Here is a 20,673-nt window from a genome sequence, read left to right on the forward strand (position 1 = left end):
GTGTGTATGCATTGTATGTGTGTATATGTGAATGCATTGTTTGTGTGTGTGTGTGGTATGTATATATATATGTGTGTGTACGTTATATATATGTATTTTGTGTGTGTGTGTGTGTGTGTGTGCATTATATATATATATGTGTGTATATGTGAATATATATATATATATATATATATGTGAAAAAGTGCCACACCCTAGCGGTTGAGGGAACCTGTGGAAGAGGCAGACCCAGGAAAACCTGGGACGAGGTGGTGAAGCACGACCTTCGAACTTTAGGTCTCACTGAGGAAATGACTAGAGACCGAGACCTCTGGAAGTGTGCTGTGCGCGAGAAGACCCGGCAGGACAAGTGAGTCCACAACCCGTGGCCTTCTACATGTGATGGAGCCAGCCTACGTATGCATACCTTCCCTTCTTGGGACACAAAACTCTACTTGTGAAGACGTGTTGAGGCAAGTGAGGATCAGAATCGAAATCGATCAATGGAAATTGCGGATGTGCTACCAGTGCCGGTGGCATGTCGAAACTCTGCTTGTGAAGACCCATTGAGGCAAGTGAGGATCAGAATCGAAATCGATCAATGGAAATCGATCAATGGAAATTGCAGATGTGTTACCAGTGCCGGTGGCATGTAAGAGAACTTTCCGTTTCGCGACCGTTGCCAGCACCGCCCCGTTTCGTGTCCGTTGCCAGCCTCGCCTGGCCCTCGTGCCGGTGGCACATAAAAAGCACCATCCGTTCGTGGCCGTTTGCCAGCTCTGTCTGGCACCAGTGCGGGTGGCACGTAAAAAGCACCCACTACACTCACGGAGTGGTTGGCGTTAGGAAGGGCATCCAGCCGTAGAAACACTGCCAGATTTGACTGGGCCTGATGAAGCCTTCTGGCTTCACAGACCCCAGTAGAACCGTCCAACCCATGCTAGCATGGAAAACGGACGCTAAATGATGATGATGATGATGATGATATAAATACAGATATATACACTTTGTATATATACATTATATATACATATTTATATATAGAACACACACACACATAAATTAACCCAATAAATATCTGATTCATAATAATTTGTTCTCATGATTCTGTGGTGGTGGTGGTGGCGATGATAATTCTCTCTATGAATGCAGACAGATGTAGAGAGAGAGAGTGACAGCGCTGGCGAATGCGGCGGAGGAAAGATAGTAGACGCTGTGAAGCGACGTTATAGAGAGAAAGTGAAAGGAAAGGAGGAAAGAGAGATGGAGAAAGACAGGCAGATAAAAGAATGAGAGTAGACTTTCTCTATGAATGCAGACAAACGTAGAGAGAGAGAGAGAGAGAGAGCGCTGGTGAAGGCGGCGGAGGAAAGATAATAGACGCTGTGAAATGATGTTATAGAGAGAAAGTGAAAGGAAGGGAGGAAAGAGAGAGAGATAGAGAAAGACAGGCAGATAAAAGAATGAGCAGACTTGTCAAAGTGTGCGTTTTTTGCCCTAGTAATCCACACCTTTTAAGATACGGATTTCTAACCTAGCCACTCGCATCTTCACCTCATTTTACATGTCTCTGTAAATTTTGGAGTCAATCCGACAGGATCTAGTGGCCTTTAACCCGTTCCAATGCCAAAACCAGACAAACTTTTCGCATTTCAGAATTATATAGACTAGCTTAAGGTGACCCACTCTACGCGCGGGTGATGTTTTGGTTGTTGGACCAATGTATTAATGTAGCATTGTTTTAAAACGAAAGAGGCAATGCATTTATTTTAAAAAAAAAAAAGACAAACGTCTGCCAATGGGAAGACAGTTCATATTCGATTAGAGCACTCTGGGTATAATCATAAAATTGAAAAATGGAATTTTGGAGGCGAATATTGTCGAGGACTCTAAAAAAATAAAGTTTTTTAACCTGCAGGAAGATAGTTTAAACCAAAAAAGGCAGACTGTAAACTCACATCTGCAATAGTGTATGAAATTAGAATTCACACCCAGCTCAGTTTTGTAGAAAGTGTATCGCAATGTGAACGCATGGGTTGGGAGTTTGACTGACAGAGGTTATATGGTGACACATGCCAGTCCTTTCGACACCACCTAAACAATGGAACAGTGTATAAAATGTAATTAACAACTCATTCACTTTATGAATGTCTTATGTTGGCGAAGAAACAATAACTTGACAAAACCGTTCAATGGAGACGTAGAAGGAATCGGAAAATGAGGAATAAAGAGACAAATGAGTTGGATCAAATGTTTGCAAACATCTTAACCCAATCTTCTTTATGAACCATGTTCTTTTTAATGTCTTTATTTTCAAGAATGAAGTGATAATCAAGACGTGCAGAAGAAACGACAATCATACAGTGAGAGGGGTGGTGGAAGAAAGAGTAACAGACACTATCAAATGATGTTATAGAGAGAATGTGAAAGGAAGGGAGGAAAGAGAGAGGGACGGCGGAAGAAAAGGTCATATATGAAAGAGAGAAGACTTGTCAAAGTGTGTGTTTTTTGCCCTAGTAACCACACCTTTTAAGATAGGGATTTCTAACCTAGCCCACTCGCATCCTCACCTCATTTTACATGTCCCTGTAAATTTTGGAAGAAAGAGTAACAGAGAGACGGCAAAGCTGTCAAACGTAGTTATAGAAAGAAGGTGGAGGGAAGGGGGAAAAGAGGGAGAACGAGGAAGAAAAGGTGATATATGAAAGAGATGACTGAAAAATAAAATATTTTGAAGCCTAAAGATGATTTGGTTTACAATGAGAAAACGAATGAAATAGTTAAGAAGTAAATATTTAAAAACTGGAAAATTTTTCAAATTTACCAACAAATTTTTGTCAACGACGGTTGCCTTGAGCATACAAATAAATTCTTTAAATCTTTTATCCACGCAAAATAACATATCTTCTGATAAATAATATCTGTTATAATTATGCGGTGGTGGTGGAAGATAATAATTCACCTTTCTGATAGACCTGTGGTGGGAATATTTAAACTTTTGCGGCTGTCACGTTTCAAGAGAAAGTAATAATGAGTGAATGAGAATAACGACGAAGGGTTTAAAAAGCGTAAAAATATTTAATGCGGCAGAGGAAAGATAGTAGACACTATCAAACGACGTTATAGAGAGTAAGTGAGAGGAAGGGAGGAAAGAGAGAGGAGAGAGAGAGAGATGGAGGAAGACAGGCAGATAATAGAATTTCGATGGCAGCGGGGGAAAGATAATAGACGCTGTGAAACGACGTTATAGGGAGAAGGTAAGAGGTAGGGAGGAAAGAGAGAGAGATGGAGAAAGACAGACACATAAAAGAATGAGAGTAGACTTGTCAAAGTGTGCATTTTTGGCCCTAGTAACGACACCTTTTAAGATAGGAATTTCTAACCTAGCCCACTCTCATCCTCACCTCATTTTACATGTCCCTGTAAATTTTGGAGTCAATCTGACGGGATCTAGTGCCCTTCAACCCGTTCCTATGACAAAACTAGACAAACAAACTTTTTGCATTTCAGAATTATAATATATATATATATATATATATATATAATGGGAAGGTTTACGAAAATAAACAAAAGACGAAGGCAGGTGGAGTACAAACAAACAAATGTATTAGTATGGCGCTCAGGAATAGAAATAGAACAAGTCTTTTACGTTTCGAGCCTACGCTCTTCAACATAAAGATACACAGAGGAAAGATTTGGATGCTGTTTCTAGCAAGTAGAATGACCAAAAACAGGTCCTCTGAAGGTTTATTCCTGAGAGTTTTTTTTTTTATGTTTATATTTGTCCTTAATTTTCTTCTACTAGAACAAATCTGAAAAGAAACACACACACATATATATATATATATATATATAAATATATATATTGGTAAAAACAGTAAGATAACAAAAGAATGAAAGAGACCTCAATATTATGTAAATAGAGGAAATTTATGTGTAAAATAATGTGACAATTATTCGGTAGCCATGATAAAACTCTGAGTTTCAGATGCCGAGGTGGAAATCCACAACACCATCTCTTCGGTTATCTGGCCATCTGAAAAACGCTATGAAAAAAGACAGTTATACAAAGGGAAATTATTGTGTTATAGTCCGCTATTATATAAAAACGCTAATTCAATGACCGCCAATTAAAATAAGGTTAAAAGTTCATAGTAAACATGTAAGCATGCCTGCTCGTGCACCCATGTGCGTACGTATACATCACTATGAAAACGTATACATCTTCACTTGCATTTTTTACCAAGTGTATATGCATATATATACAAACTCATACACACACACACACCATAAAAGTTCATACATACGTCTACATATGCACAAACACAAGACATGGTTAAGGGTAACAATACAAAAAAAAAGCATAAGGAAGTATACAAACAGTAAACCATGTTCATATATGGACATACCCTTATGCATGCATGCATGCACACACACACACACACACGCGCGCGCCCATATATGTACATACCCGCACATGTTTATATACGCATACACACACACATGCACAAAAAGGATATACATACACCCCAAAAAAACTGGAAAAATTGTAAAAATACTGAGTAAAAACGTTTATATATATATATATATTCTTATGCCTGCACACACGCACACATTTATATACATAAATACCCGCCCACTCGTACATATTCACACATGTGTAAATGAATCCATATACACGTCTATATAGGTACAAGGAAAAATGCAGGATGGAAGGTAGAGTACAGAAAAAATTATTGTGTATAAATATAAAAATATATATATGAAAAACATAAAAGGTATAATGAGATAAAAAAAATTTTGCGTGGACATAATATAGAAAACAAGTTCTATCTGTAGTCTTGGGGGCACCAAAAACGTAACAAAAATTTGGTCACATATGGGCATGATCCGAAAAGTTCTGTCCTTGAGTTTAGACATGTAGCAGGGTCTAAACTGCTTTTCCAGATAAGCCATCTTTCTATGTTGCATAGACCGCACTTTCTGCTGTCGTTGGTGTAGGGCTTACATTTGGCTAAAATCTTCCAATGGATGTTGTAACTAACACCTTTATCTTTTAATGACCATATGTGATTGGATAATTTTGTTGCTTTCCTTTTGTCCCAGTGCCTAAAACTCAAAGTGTGGTTATTAAACCTGGCCTTGAAATTACCTCCTGTAAGGCCCACGTATTTCTTTGTCGAAACGGTGTCTTTAGTGGGTATAGAGTCCACGGTAGCTTCGTAGATGATGGTCTCAGACATGCAAGCTCCATTTAGTGGGCACAATTTTCCAGATAAGCCATCTTTCTATGTTGCATAGACCGCACTTTCTGCTGTCGTTGGTGTAGGGCTTACATTTGGCTAAAATCTTCCAATGGATGTTGTAACTAACACCTTTATCTTTTAATGACCATATGTGATTGGATAATTTTGTTGCTTTCCTTTTGTCCCAGTGCCTAAAACTCAAAGTGTGGTTATTGAACCTGGCCTTGAAATTACCTCCTGTAAGGCCCACGTATTTCTTCGTCGAAACGGTGTCTTTAGTGGGTATAGAGTCCACGGTAGCTTCGTAGATGATGGTCTCAGACATGCAAGCTCCATTTAGTGGGCACAATTTTTTATTCCTGCATGAACATCTGTTTTCGTGTTGTGTTTTTTGTGTGTTATGTGTGATTATATTTTTTAATTTGGTAGTTGAACTAAAACTAATTTTTAAATTGTGTTTATTGAAGAGCTTCCTGTAAGTATAGTTAACTGGAAAATGTCTATCTATCATTGAATTATTGTTTTTATATAAGTAGCAGACTATAACACAATAATTTCCCTTTGTATAACGGTCTTTTTTCATAGCGTTTTTCAGATGGCCAGATAACCGAAGAGATGGTGTTGTGGATTTCCACCTTGGCATCCGAAACTCAGAGTTTTATCTTGGCTACCGAATAATTGTCATATTATTTTACAGATATATATAAATATAAAAGAACACAAATAAGGTTCACTACAGCTGTTTCATACAGGTTTTTTTGCTGATGAATAAATTGACTGCATCATGATAGAAACCATTTCCTTCAGGTGAATTAAAAACTTGGTTCAGAAAATACCGAGATGTGGAATGTATGTGGACCCTCTTACTTTGGCAGATCCCTATGTTGTATCTGGAACTCACAGTAGATTGTGAAATTGCGTACCAGCCTGCATGTGTATATAATTTCATATACACGTATACTTATATGGTTGTGTGTAATGATTTGTTCATGTACATGTATAAGTGTTAACAGATGTCTGCATACGCATTGAAATGAATGTCAGTATACAGTATATACACAGCTGTGCTAATCTTGACTGACCATATGTCCTTCCTTTTAAAATACCTTGAATCAAATGAATCCTACAAAAGTTACAGGATGAAGTACTGAAGGACGACCTGGGAGCACTGAACTTATCAGATGAGATAACAAAGGACTGAGATACTAGGCACCCTGCTGTACTCAAAATGACCCATACTCCACAGTAGAAGTGTTAAGGCCACCCTGCCCCACCACTCCAGTGCAGTGGATTGGCCTGCAAGAATTCTGTGCTGGCACCACATAAAGAGCACTGCTAGTGCTGCATAGAAAGCACTCGGTTCACACTGTAAAATGGTTGGTGTTTGGAAGGGCATCCAGCAACAAAAACAATCCCGAAACAAGCTGTGCTGGTGCCATGCAACAAAGCACTAAGTTCACTCTGAAAGGTGGTTGGTGTTAGGAAGGGCATTCAGCCATGAAAACAAGGCTAAAACAGACAGTGAATCCTGGTACAGCTCTCCTGCTTGCCAGCCCTGGTCAAACCATCCAACCCACGCCAGCATGGACAACAGATGTTAAATGATGATGATTATATATATATATTATATATATATATATATATATGTATATGTATATTCTTTTATTTGTTTCAGTCATTTGACTGCGGCCATGCTGGAGCACTGCCTTTAGTTGAGTAAATCGACCCCAGGACATATTCTTTGTAAGACTAGTACTTATTCTATTGATCTCTCTTGCCAAACAACTAAGTTACGAAGACGTAAACATACCACCATTGGTTGTCAAGTGATGTTGGGGGAGACAAACACAGATACACAACCATATACATACGTATACATATATCGCCATGTTGATTCATTAGCTACTGCACGCATTTTTTTTCTCTCCTTCTTTCTGTGTTTTTCTCTCTCTGTGTATCTTTCTGTTGAAGAGCGTAGGCTCGAAACGTTAAAGACTTGTTTTATTTATATTTCCTGAGCGCCATACTAATACAATTGTTCGTTTGTTTTCCACCTGCCTTCGTCTTTTGTTTATTTTCATAAAGCTTCCCGTTATATATATATATATATATATACACGACAGGCTTCTTTCAGTTTCTGTCTACCAAATCCACTCATAAGGCTTTGGTCGACCCGAGGCTATAGTAGAAGACACTTGCCTAAGGTGCCACGCAGTATGACTGAACCCGGAACCATGTGGTTGGTAAGCAAGCTACTTACCACACACATTATACACACACACACGAAGGTGCATGGATCAGTGGTAATGGTGTTGCACTCACAATTTCAAGATCATGGGTTTAATTCTCAGACCGGGCATTGTGTTGTGTTCTTGAGCAAAGCACCTCATTTCCTGTTGCTCTGCGATCATTTTCTCATCTGACATGTGACACCCATTGCACCTGTACAGGTAATGTCGATTTCATGGGGTGGGGGATGACCTTGTGTCTACACAAACAAATCATCTGTGTAATAAGAAATAGTGGAACCCTCATATGTCATCTAACGACGGGAGGGTCCATCATATATATATATATATATATATATACACACACACATGCATACATATATATATCGTTTAGACATTGGAGTAGGATGTGATGCTCCAACCAGTTGGATCCCATCACACCATCCAACCAATGCTAACATGAAAAGCGACCATAAAGTGATGATAATGATGGTATGGGGTTGTGCCTATTGCAAAATGATCCAATGGCATTATACGTTTGCTTCAAGGAAGGTCCAGAATCGAAACAAAAACTTACTTCTCGCTCCTCCATCAAAGCCATTGCACTCTCTCTCATCGGTAACATATGTTCATTTTGTTTCCTGGTTGAAGGGAAGAAATACAGAAATAAATATCTGACATAAAAAAAACAAACAAATAAAAACAAAACAAGTAGAAAATGTTCTAAATTCAACCCCTGCTGACGTCAACTTGTTTGTCTTTCATCCTTCCTGAGGTTGAGAAAATAACTGTAACTAGTTGAAGCACAAAGTCAGCAATTTTGAAGGGATGGGGTTAGTCAATGCCGCCAACACCAGAGAGGTGAAAGGCAAAGTTTACCTGAGTAGAATTGAAATCAGAATATAAAGAATCATAATAACTACTACAAAATATTTCCATCTGATGCTCTACCATGTGGTTGAGAAGCAAGGTGTATATATATATATATGTTAATAAAATAGAACATATGCATATATATAAACATATATGTACGTACCTACCTCTACATGTACATATACACGCATATATGTGTACAGGACACCAAAAAGACGTCAAACACATAGAGAGACGAAACACATAGACACAAACCAAGGAACAAGACAAGCAAAAAAAAGAGAGATACAGGACAATAAGCACAACGAAAAATCCCCTTCTTCAGTCGCTAAGGTTTCATCTACTAAACGTTTCGAAGGATAAAAGCGAGACGTATACTTCGAAGAAAACTTCCTTCCCGCGAAAAGCAAATCAATTAAAATTCTGAGATCTTTTCGCAGAGGGGTAAAAAAAAAAAAAGGCAAGACGGTAACGACAGTACAAACATATAAACAGTAAAAAATATATATATAAACAGTGGAAAAATAAAAATATAACAGTGAGAGACAGGACAAGGAGAACAAGATAAGAAGGGCTGTTAACGCCAGACGAAAAAAGTATTGCAAACGCTGGATTATCGTGGACGACGAGAGAGAGAAAATGTGTCGACCAGTAGCCTTAGAAGGCGGGCGAGAAAAGACAGGATAGCAGTTACGACGGAAGTATCGTCGCAGATGGACGACGGGAATGGGGGAGGAGGAGCAAGAGGAAATATATATATATATATATATATGGAGGCACAATGGCCCAGTGGTTAGGGACACATGGTTTCGATTCCCAGACTGGGTGTTGTGAGTGTTTATTGAGCGAAAAACACCTAAAGCTCCACGAGGCTCCGGCAGGGGATGGTGGCGAACCCTGCTGTACTCTTTCACAACTTTTTCTCACACTTTCTTCCCGTTTCTGTTGTACCTGTATTTCAAAGGGCCAGCCTTGTCACACTTTGTGTCATGCTGAATGTCCCCAAGAACTATGTTAAGGATACACGTGTCTGTGGAGTGCTCAGACACTTGCACATTCATTTCACAAACTCGCTGTTCCATTGATCGGATCAACTGGAACCCTCGTCATCGTAAGCAACAGAGTGCCACTTACATACATACATATATATATATATATATATACATATATATATATATATAATATATATATATATATATATATTACAAGGGGTGTTGAAAAGTTCCTTGCTTTGGGTATAATAAAATACAGGAGGACCAGTTAATTATGATTTTATTCAACATATTCCCCTTTCAGATTCACACACATATTGCAGCAGTCGTTCAGTTTTTCTAAGCCCTGTAAATATACTTGGAAGGTTGGGCCTCCAACCAGGTCTTTCATGATACCCTTAAAGCCAGGAACTTTTCAGGACCCCTCATTTTTGTGTGTGTGTGTGTGTGTGTGTGTGTGACAGGCTTCTTTTAGTTTCTATGTACTAAATTACTTAATCACTCACAAGGCTTTGATTGGCCCAGAGCTATAGTAAAAAACATTTGCCTAAGATGCCATGCAGTGGGATAGAACTAGTGACATGTTTGGGACACAAGCTTCTTAAAAACCACACAGCTATGGCCACACCTGACATAGAATTGGTAGATGATATAAACATGGTGATAAAAACTGTCAAACCAGTGTTTTCATATACCTGTATGGTATATGTTCAACCCATGTTGTAGAGACACTCCCTTATTATTCACTATTGGTGATTTAGTGACACAGGAAGCCTTCAATGACCAAAGATGTTCCCAAGCTACACAATAATAATTAAATAAAAACTTTAATAACTGTGCTGTCCCAGATATGTGAATAAAGAAAGGAAGAATGAAAGTGGACTCACCTGTAAAAAAGAACATAGGCACTGGAACTAAGAACTTGTTGGAAGTCCACCTCTGTGACATATTGGTCATCAAACTCATACCATTGCTCATTTACATAATTCAGACAATATGCTGTATAATGGCCTCCTGGCAGAGAGACAGAGAGAGGATGAGAGGAGATATCAGAAACGTTTTATAGTACATTGTGTCTTAAGCGAATTAGTTATTAATTACCTCCCTTCTATACCAGTTGCACCAGAGAAAATTAAAGAAGTAGGTAGCTGGTATGAAGGTAGAGAAAGACAGTTAAGTGGAAAGACAGACAAACAGGTAGATGGAGAGACAGATTAGGTAAGTAGGTTGAGAGGTAAAGAGACTGACTGACTGACTGACTGACATACAAACAGGTGGACAGAGAGAGAGACACACACAGGTAGATAAAGAAAGGAGAAACATGGATAGATAGAGAGTAAGAGAGGCAGATGGAGGGATGGATAGGTGAGTGGAAAGAGAGACAGGCAGGTGGAGAGATGGATAGGTGAGTGAAAAAACAAACGGGCAGATGGAGGGATGGATAGGTGAGTGGAAAGAGAGACAGGCAGGTGGAGAGATGGACGGGTGAGTAGAAAAACAGACAAGCAGATGGAGAGATGAACAGGTGAGTGGAAAGAGAGACAAGCAGATGGAGAAATGGATAGGTGATTGGAAAGATGACAGGCAGATGGAGAGAGGTAGATAGCTCATCTGACAGAATTGTAGGTAGACAAAAAGTTACTGTTCACCCAAACGTTAGGATAAAATTTTCACAGAGAGTGACGAATTCCAGCACACACAAACACACGTTATCACAAAATCATATTACTTTGTCTTTGTTCTTACCTCCGGCAGTTCCATGGTGACATATCACAGACATTAGATCATAAGACGTAACTTCATCTTGACAATCTGGAAAGGCACGAAATATAAATTTTATTTCAATTTAAAATATATCAGTTGATGTTGAAAGTTAGACATTTTGCTTGGTTTGATAGTAAACAGCTTAAAAAATGAGCACTCTATCAACTGGCACATAAAAAGCACCGTTTGAGCATGATTATTACCAGCATCGCCTTACTGACACGTGAAAAAACATTCAAGTGAAGTCATTGCCAGTACCGCTGGAATGGTCTCCTGTGCAGGTGGCATGTGAAAAGAAACGCCATTTGAGCGTGGCCGTTGCCAGTACCACCTGACTGGCCCTCATGCTGGAGGTGTGTAAAAGCACCCACTACACTCTCGGAGTAGTTGGCATCAGGAAGGGCATCCAGCTGTGGAAACTCTGCCAGATCAAATTGGAGCCTGGTGCAGCCATCTGGTTCACCAGTCCTCAGTCAAATCGTCCAACCCATGCTAGCATGGAAAGTAGACGTTAAACGATGATGATGATGAGGTTCCAGCTGATCCAATCAACAGAACAGCCTGCATGTGAAATTAACATGTAAAGTGGTTGAGAACTACATTAAGGGTACTTGGGCACACGTTCCCTTAGTATCATTCTCAGGGAGATCCAGCATGACATAGCTGTTCCCTTTGAATTACTGGTACAACTCAATTTTGCCAGCAGAGTGAACTGGGGCAACATGAAATAAAGTGTCTTGCTCAAGGAGACAATGTGCCACCGAGTATTGAACTCACAACCTTACGATTGTGAGCCAAGTACCCTAACCACTAAGCCACTTGCCTTCAGTAAACAGTTTACAGTAAGTTCATTCCTGATCTCTCTCTCTCTCTCTCTCTCCAGACGGGTAGCCTTGTTCTCCCTCTACAGCAAGACACCTGTTTCTATCTTTCTCTTTACTCTTTTACTTGTTTGTCATTAGACTGTGGCCATGCTGGAGCATCGCCTTTAGTTGAGCAAATCGACCCCAGGACTTATTCTTTGCAAGCCTAGTACTTATTCTATCGGTCTCTTTTGCCGAACCGCTAGGTGACGAGGCTGTAAACACACCAGCATTGGTTGTCAAGCGATGCTAGGGGGACAAACACAGACGCAAACACACACACATATATATACGACAGGCTTCTTTCAGTTTCCATCCACTAAATCCAGTCACAAGGGTTTGGCCGGCCCGAGGCTATAGTAGAAGACACTTACCCAAGGTGCCATGCAGTGCGACTGAACCCAGAACCATGTGGTTCGTAAGCAAGCTACTTACCACACAGCCACTCCTACGCTTTTCTGTCTCACTATAAACTTTTTTTTTTATCTTACAAATACTTGGTGACCCTGTCAGTGCAGGTGCTACATAAAAAGCACTAAGTCCACTCTGCAGAGTGGCTGGTGTTAGGAAGGACATCCAGCTGTAAAAACCTTGCCAAAACTGACCTTGCCTGTGCTTGTGTCACATAAATAGCACTAAGTCCACTCTGCTGAGTGGCTAGTGTTAGGAAGGGCATCCAGCTGTAAAAATCCTGACAAAGCAGTCACAGAAGTCTGGTGCAGGCTTCTGTCTGGATGTTGTGAAACCATCCCACCCATGCTAGGATGGAAAGCAGACGTTAAACAATGATGATGATGTGAACTGGTATGGCCATATGATTAAAAAGTTTGTTTCACAACTGTAGGGATCCAGGTTTGATCCCATACTCACAGCACCTTGTATATATGCATCATCTACTGTAGCCTCGTGTTGACTAATGCCTTGTGAGTGAAATTTATAAAAGTATTGTTTAATTAGAAACACCATTGCTTACCTTTATAAACATTATAACTGATTGCTACATTATTTAATAAATTAACTGCAATACTTACCTTTATGAAGATATGGTTTCATGTTTAAACCTTCCAGCGGAAAAGAGACATATGTGTTAATCTTTGAAGAGTAAAATTCATGTCGGAATCTCTTCAAGTGAATACACAAGATCTGAAGAAAGAGAGGGAGAGGGGGGAAAATAAAAAAGGCAAAGAAATAGAAATAAATAAACAATCTCCAAAAAAAACATTTAACCCTTTAAGCACTCAGATTGCTCTAACAAATATAATGCTTATTTAGACACATTGTTTTGAATTAATCATGCATTATCTTGTAGCTTCGAGATTCCTCTAATGTGATAAGTTTATTTTTAGAATGACATTGTAGGAAAGGTGCAAGAGGCTGGATGTGGCCAATCTGAGCATAAAAACAGAATATTTTGGCTGGATATTACCTGTTTAAATGCCAAAGGGATTTAATGTGTACAGGATTACTGTTTGGTCTCTGGTCAACCCAATGATCAAATTGTTCCAGCTGTGGCCATCCCATCTTTCAGAGATGAGATTTAGAAAAATATTATTTTATGTGCCCTGATTTGTTTAAGAAAGGTGTGATTTGAGGGAAATTTGGTTGCTATTTCCAGCAGGTTGAGCATCTGAATAAGTATTCAGTTGCTCAATCTACAAAATTACTGACTTGTTAAATAAACATATAAGTGACTGAGTATTCTATAGATACCCATGTACTCAATGAAAATCACAGACTGAACCAGGGAACATTTGAGTCAAAGATACAATCTATCCGACAGGCTACCTCACGGTTTTTGCCTCCTCAATTTTATTCACAAAGATATAATATAAAAGACTGGCCCAAAGTACCACATAGTGAAACTGAACTTGGGACCTGGTGATTGTGAAGCAGTCACTTGGGCCTGCATCTAGCTTCTGCATAGAGGCTCCCATATTATCTATAGCTATAGAGAATATAGCTACAGTGATGGACTCCATATCAACATGGTCTGAGCACACTGTTATGGCCTGTAGCTAACAGAACAGCTTTGATGCAGTGATTCAGAGATCCATTAACCTTTTAGCATTCAGATTTCTGTTTAATGTATTCATCATCATCATTTAAAATGTCTGTTGTTCATGCTTGTATGGGTTGTACGGTTTGACCAGGGCTGGCAAACTGGAAAGCTGCACCAGACTCCAGTCTAATTTGGCATGGTTTCTACAGCTGGATGCCCTTCCTAATGCCAACCACTGTGTGTAATGGGTGCTTTCACATGCCACTAGTATCTGCCATGACTGTGATTTTACTTGGCTTGATCAGTCTTCTGCCAAAGATCTCGGTCATTTGTCATTGCCTCCATGAAGCCCAACACTCAAAAGGAGCTTTTCAAATGCCACCAGTATCAGCCACTTTGAACATGAAACATTTGGGCCAGATATGACCAGTTTAAATGCTAAAGGGTTAATTAATCAAGATATACCATGTTTCATTGAGAACAATACTGCACACTCCAACATGTAAGGGATTAGGCAGAACTAATGAGGGTACCTCAACTAGGTCACTCAACTTGCTAGAAATAGAAGCCAAACACACACTGTCATCCAAACAAAACGAACTGGATACATTGAATAACAACGTAACAAAATTTTAATTTGCTTGTTGTCTTTGGTCAATAAGTGTCATTTCCTATTTGCTCCTGTTTAGAAATCAAAGAAAATGGCTACTATTCCCTTCAAACTCTGCTTTTGTCACTTGAACATCAATGTTTTCAAACTGACCTATTTTCCATTACATTTCAGACAGATTTGGCACAGAGTTGCTGAAGCAGAAGTATCATTATAGCAAATATTCTGCTCAATACCACAGATTTGCTTGTCAGTTGCTTGACCTTAAACCACTTGAGCATGTCCCTTAGTGGCTGACAATATGTGCATCTCTAAATCACAAGCAGGAGTAGTGGCAGAGCATCACAGCCATGTGTTGAGAGAGATTCTTTGAGGTTTAAATAAATGCAACGAAAGCAAAGTTTGAAGGAAATATTAGCCATTTTTCATATTTTGTAAGGGGAAGCAAATAGGAAATAACAGTTGCTACCCAAGGACAAAAATCATGTTATACAGTGCAATGCAATCCTAGATACATAATCACTGTACTGACCAGACTGTCAGATTTTGTTATACATTACTGGTCACAGTGTGCTTCCAAAGTTTTCTGGTTTGCGCCATTCTTTTCCATCTTGGCCCAAATTGATTTACTAAATTGTCTTTCCATCATCATAGAGGCCTTCCAAGTGGTCTTTTTTGATCTCTTGGATATCACTTGGCAACTGTACAGATCCACCTGTAATCAGTGAACCATGTATTCGTATGTCCAGCCCAGTAGAACCTGTGCTTTTGGTATCCTGCAGTCATCTTATTCACTCTGTTCTTTAATTCGTTTTGGATATGCAATCTGAAAACTTAACACAGAGCCAAAGGGAGGTGGGAAACAATGAAATCAAAAAGGTAAAGGAACAGGTCTAATTGAGGCACACAGTGAATATGCTCAGAGATGGGGACAGTGAAATCTTGAGGAAAACAAGGGCTGGATGGAAACGCATTCACTTCAATAAAAAAAATGTGCTCAAAGCAAAGCTGGACTAGACTCCAATATATTTTGTCTCTTCAATAGTAACAGCCTACCTCTGCTCTTATATGCAGGTTAGTTGTGAGGTACTACATGGAGAAAAGAACATTGATTGGCTACAACGCAATGAGCCATGGAAAGATTCATGCTAACTACATTGTACCTGGAAAAAAAAAGATGGTCATGGCTGGAATGTCTTTGATTCTTGGTCTACATGGTCAGGGTAACCATACACACATAGACAAACACATGCATGCACGCGCGCACACACACGCACGCATGCACACACACACAGGTATGGAGGTGAGGGTATAAACTGAATCTAAAGAGTGCATACCTCTGGTAACCTAAGAACTTTTGAATATTTCATACCATTCCTCAACCTGAGATAAAAAATGGAAAGAAAAAAACTTTATTTAAACAGGCAAGAGAGAGAGAAAGAGATGAATGAAGTTCACATAAATGGTGGCAAGAGAAAGTAGGGTCTCTGCTGAAAGTTCAAATACATGAACTATTTTGTATGATTGATGAGGTGAAGGGATCAAACCTACACAGAATACATTCAATATCCGGACACTAGCAGATAACAACCCACCAAAGTTTTCAAATAGCAAAAATATATTAGAAAAGTTCTTTAATCAACATTTCTGATTATCATGAAATACAGAATCAGCTTCATTAGTTTCACATTTAACATGTTTGAAGAATGTATTTGACAGGTTGTTACCTGTTGCCTTTGGGTGAGTGGTTGTCTGTAAACTGATTTAACCAACCTTTCTAGAGGAGTATAAAGTTGGTCATCATCATCATTTTCCCCATGCTGGCATGGCTGTCTGTGTAGTCAAGAAGCTTGTTACCCAACCACATGGTTTCAGGTTCAGTCCCACTGCGTGGTACCTTGGGCAGGTGTCTTCTACTATAGCTTCGGGCCATCCAAAGCCTTGTGAGTGGATTTGATAGATGGAAACTATAAGAAGCCCATCAAGTGTATGTGTGGTTGTGTGTGTGCAAAAGAGTTTGTGTGCAAGAGCATATGTGCAAGAGCATGAGGTTGTGTGTACAAGAGCGTGAGAGTGTGTGTGTGTGTACAAGAGCGTGAGAGTGTGTGTGTGTGTGCAAGAGCAAGAGGGTGCATGTGTGAGAGAGAGCGCAAGTGTGTGTGTGTGTGTATGAGAGAGAGCGCAAGTGTGTGTGTGTGAGAGAGAGCGCAAGTGTGTGTGTGTGAGAGAGAGCGCAAGTGTGTGTGTGAGAGAGAGAGCGCAAGTGTGTGTGTGAGAGAGAGAGCGCAAGTGTGTGTGTGAGAGAGAGAGCGCAAGTGTGTGTGTGAGAGAGAGAGCGCAAGTGTGTGTGTGAGAGAGAGCGCAAGTGTGTGTGTGAGAGAGAGCGCAAGTGTGTGTGTGAGAGAGAGCGCAAGTGTGTGTGTGAGAGAGAGCGCAAGTGTGTGTGTGAGAGAGCGCAAGTGTATGTGTGTGTGTGAGAGAGCGCAAGTGTGTGTGTATGTGTGAGAGAGCGCAAGTGTGTGTGTGTGTGTGTGTGTGAGAGAGAGCAAGTGTGTGTGTGTGTGTGAGAGAGAGAGAGCAAGTGTGTGTGTGTGTGTGAGAGAGAGAGAGAGCAAGTGTGTGTGTGTGAGAGAGCGAAAGTGTGTGTGTGTGAGAGATCGAAAGTGTGTGTGTGTGTGTGTGTGTGTGTGTGAGAGAGAGTGCAAGTGTGTGTGTGAGAGAGAGAGCAAGTGTGTGTGTGAGAGAGAGAGCAAGTGTGTGTGTGAGAGAGCACAAGTGTACGTGTGTGTGTGTGTGTGTGTGTGTATGTGTGTGTGTGTGGTGTGTGTGAGAGTGCAACTGACGGAGTGCCATGAATATATTGGTGAGGCTGTGCAGCAAGGAGTTTGCTTCACCACCACATGGCTCTGAATTCAGTTCCAGTGTGTGGCACTTTAGGAAAGTGTGTATAACTGCCCCACCAACTAACAACACACACAGACACACACCTTGTGTATGTGTGCTCAATTTTCTTTGTGTGTGTGTGTGTGTCCTACCACCACTTGACAACTAGTAACTTAGCAGTTGGACAAAAGCGACTGGTGGAATGAGCTCCAGGCTTTACAGAAAAAATGAGTACTGGGGTTGAGTCTCTAAGATGGCGCTCCAGCATGGTTGCAGTCTAATGATTGAAACATGTCAAAAATAAAAGATAAGGCACTTTCAAAAAGTGCCATGCAGTAGGATGGAACCGAAAACACCATGGTTGCAGAGTGAATTCACTACACCACAACCATGCTTACAGCTAGGATGCACACATGTTAACCTAGTGACAGCAACCGCTGGATAGAGGGCTGCTCTGGTTATTTTTCTCCTCTCACTCCAAAACCTACAATATCTTTTCAACTCTAAGCACAAAGCTTGAAATTTGGTGGGAGGGGAGGCAGCTGATTAAATTGACCCCAGTATGCAACTGGTACTTAATTTATCAACCGTGAAAGGATGTTTAACTCAGAACATAAAGACGGACGAAATACCGTCAAAACCTAAACCATCTTCAAAGAAGCTTGACCTCAACTCTTTATTTCCACCAACAGACCAATTGTTAGATTCTAGCAAATGGTTAGCAAAAAGATGACTTGGGAAAAAGGAATATAGAAATATCATCATCATCATTTAACATCCACCTTCCATACTAGCACAAGTTGGATGGTTTAACAGGAGCTAGCCAGGTAGAAGCCTGTACCAGACTCCTGTGTCTGTTTTTGCAGGGTTTTTAGATAAATGCCCTTCCTAACACCAACCACCCAATGGAGTGGACAGTGCTTTTTACATGGCACAAACACAGGCGTGGTCAGTTTTGGCATGGGTTTTACAGCGGGATGCCCTTCCAAATGCCAACCACTTCACAGTGTGGACTGGATGCTTTTTACATGGCACCAGCACTGGCTGGGTCACTGAGTAACTTGCAAGGCAAAAATCCTTTGAGAGTTGGGGGAGGACATTGGAGGAGGTGATCTTGTGTCAGATATGTTTACAAATAAGGTGAGATTTCTCTACAGTTGGACGAATGTTCATAGAAGACTGAACAAATGAAACCTGCCTGTATGATGGTGATGCTCATAAGGGTTTGTGTGTGCATGTGTGTGATCCCCATCATTATTTAATGTCCGTTTTCCATGCTGGCATGGGTTGGACAGCTTGACAGGAACTGGCAAGACCAGGGGCTCCACACCAGGTTCCATAGTGTGATTTGGCATGGTTCCTATGGCTGGATGCCCTTCCTAATGCCAACCACTTTACTGAGTGTACTGAGTGCTTTTTACAGTGTGTGTGTGTACAATGAGCTTCTTTCAGCGAGTGATGACACTTTGGGTGAGAGAACATTTGTTTAAATTAATCCCCAGTATTTATATTATTTAGTATCAGGGCAGGGGAGAGGAGATACTTAATCGATTATATAAAACTCAGTACTCAGCTGGTACTTATTTTATCAACCAAGAAAGGATAAAAAGCAAAATCAACCTCAGACAAATTTGAACTCTGAATGTAGAGACCCAGAACTGCTGCTAAGCATTTTGTCCAGCATGCTAATGATTCTGCCAGCTCGCCGCCTTAATAATAATAGTAATCATAATCCTTTCTACTAAAGGCACAAAGCCTGTAATTTTGGGAGAGGGGACAAGTCAATTACATTGACCCCAGTGTTTCACTGGTACTTAATTCATTGACCCAGAAAGGATGAAAGGCAAAGTCAACCTCGGTGGAATTTGAACTCACCATGTAGCAATAGGTGAAATGTGGTAACGATTCTGCTAGCTTGCCACCTTCAATAATGATAATCCATTCTACTATAGGCACAAAGCCTGAAATTTGGGGGGAGGGGACCAGCCAATTTACATCAAATCCAGTGTTTCATTGATACTCGATTTATCGACCCCAAAAGAATGAAAAGCAAAGTCGACCCCAGCAGCATTTGAACTCAGAACGTAAAGACAGGCGAAATACTGCTTAAGCATTTTGCCCGGCATGCTAACGATTCTGCCAGCTCACCATCTTCAATAATAAATAGAAATTATTTGTAAAATGATAGAAAATTTTACATACTTTTTACATTTGTCACAGCTGTACATGTTGTCACCTTTTAGTTCATCAGCAGAGAAGAACGCAGAAAGACAGTCTTGTAATGTTATAGTTGGACCCATAATCCAGCTGGTAAATTAAGAATAAGATAAAATATAATAAATAGAAAAGCAAAAAAAATTTTTTAATTTAATAAACTGATAAATTTTAATTAACAATGCACTCCTGTATGTGCTGGTTGGTTATTTGACTTCTTGCATGCATGCAAGACATGAACCTTCAACCCTCACTGCAGGGATGGATACAGAGAAATATGCAGGCACTGGAGACAAGATGTTACCCCATCTCGGGCATCTTGGACATCACAAACATGCAGGTCTGTGAAACCATGCAGTGTCACATTAAGGCCCACAATGGTAACAAAAAAGACAGTATGGCCATGTAATGAGATCCAGAGGCCTTGTAAAGATCATTGTTTAAGGAACTGTGGAAGACAGAGGAGAAGATAGATGAGCAACACACAGGAATGAACAAAGAAATAAATCGGCACTCCATTGGTTATGATAAGGGATCCAGTTGATCTGATCAATGGAACAGTCTGCTTGTAAAATTAACATGTTAGCACTCCATGGGGAAAGTATGTATGTGGAGTGCTAACATGTTAATTTTACAAGCAGTCTGTACACTATGCTGGAGTGTACAGAGCCAAAACATAGTGGAAAGCAATGACCAAGATGAGGACATCAGTCTGACAAATACATAATAAAAAATTCCTCATATGAGAAATCCTGAATTGCAATAAAACTTACCTTTTGAGCCACATCAATATCGTAGTCACCCAACCCTGGTTTACTTCTCCACAAGCCCCACCTTTAGTGTTTGAACTTTGGTTGGCATGTAACATAAGTAAATGATCTTTACTGGGAATTGGCAGTGATAAGTCTTGAAATGTTTCTTTTGTGGTAGAAATCTGAGGCAAAAAAAAAAAAAAAAAAAGAACAGTAATAACGAAAACAATAATAATAATAATAATCCTTTCTACTAAAGGCACAAGGACT

General features: G+C 40.0%; 1 protein-coding gene across 2 annotated transcripts in view; it reads right to left on the reverse strand.

The window, feature by feature from the left end:
- Positions 1–20,673, reverse strand: part of LOC115225793 (ubiquitin carboxyl-terminal hydrolase 20) — an 86,264-nt gene that overhangs the window by 15,590 nt on the left and 50,001 nt on the right. For both annotated transcript variants that reach the window (XM_029796750.2, XM_029796751.2), the window contains exons 12-18: positions 20,425–20,585; positions 19,640–19,744; positions 15,892–15,937; positions 12,977–13,088; positions 11,065–11,130; positions 10,206–10,332; positions 8,031–8,094 (exon numbers count right to left, since the gene is read on the reverse strand). In XM_029796750.2, the coding sequence (XP_029652610.1) occupies positions 8,031–8,094; positions 10,206–10,332; positions 11,065–11,130; positions 12,977–13,088; positions 15,892–15,937; positions 19,640–19,744; positions 20,425–20,585 (681 nt within the window). The remainder of the gene's footprint in view (positions 1–8,030; positions 8,095–10,205; positions 10,333–11,064; positions 11,131–12,976; positions 13,089–15,891; positions 15,938–19,639; positions 19,745–20,424; positions 20,586–20,673) is intronic.

Source organism: Octopus sinensis, linkage group LG28, assembly GCF_006345805.1.
Source record: "Octopus sinensis linkage group LG28, ASM634580v1, whole genome shotgun sequence".
NCBI lineage: Eukaryota > Metazoa > Mollusca > Cephalopoda > Octopoda > Octopodidae > Octopus > Octopus sinensis.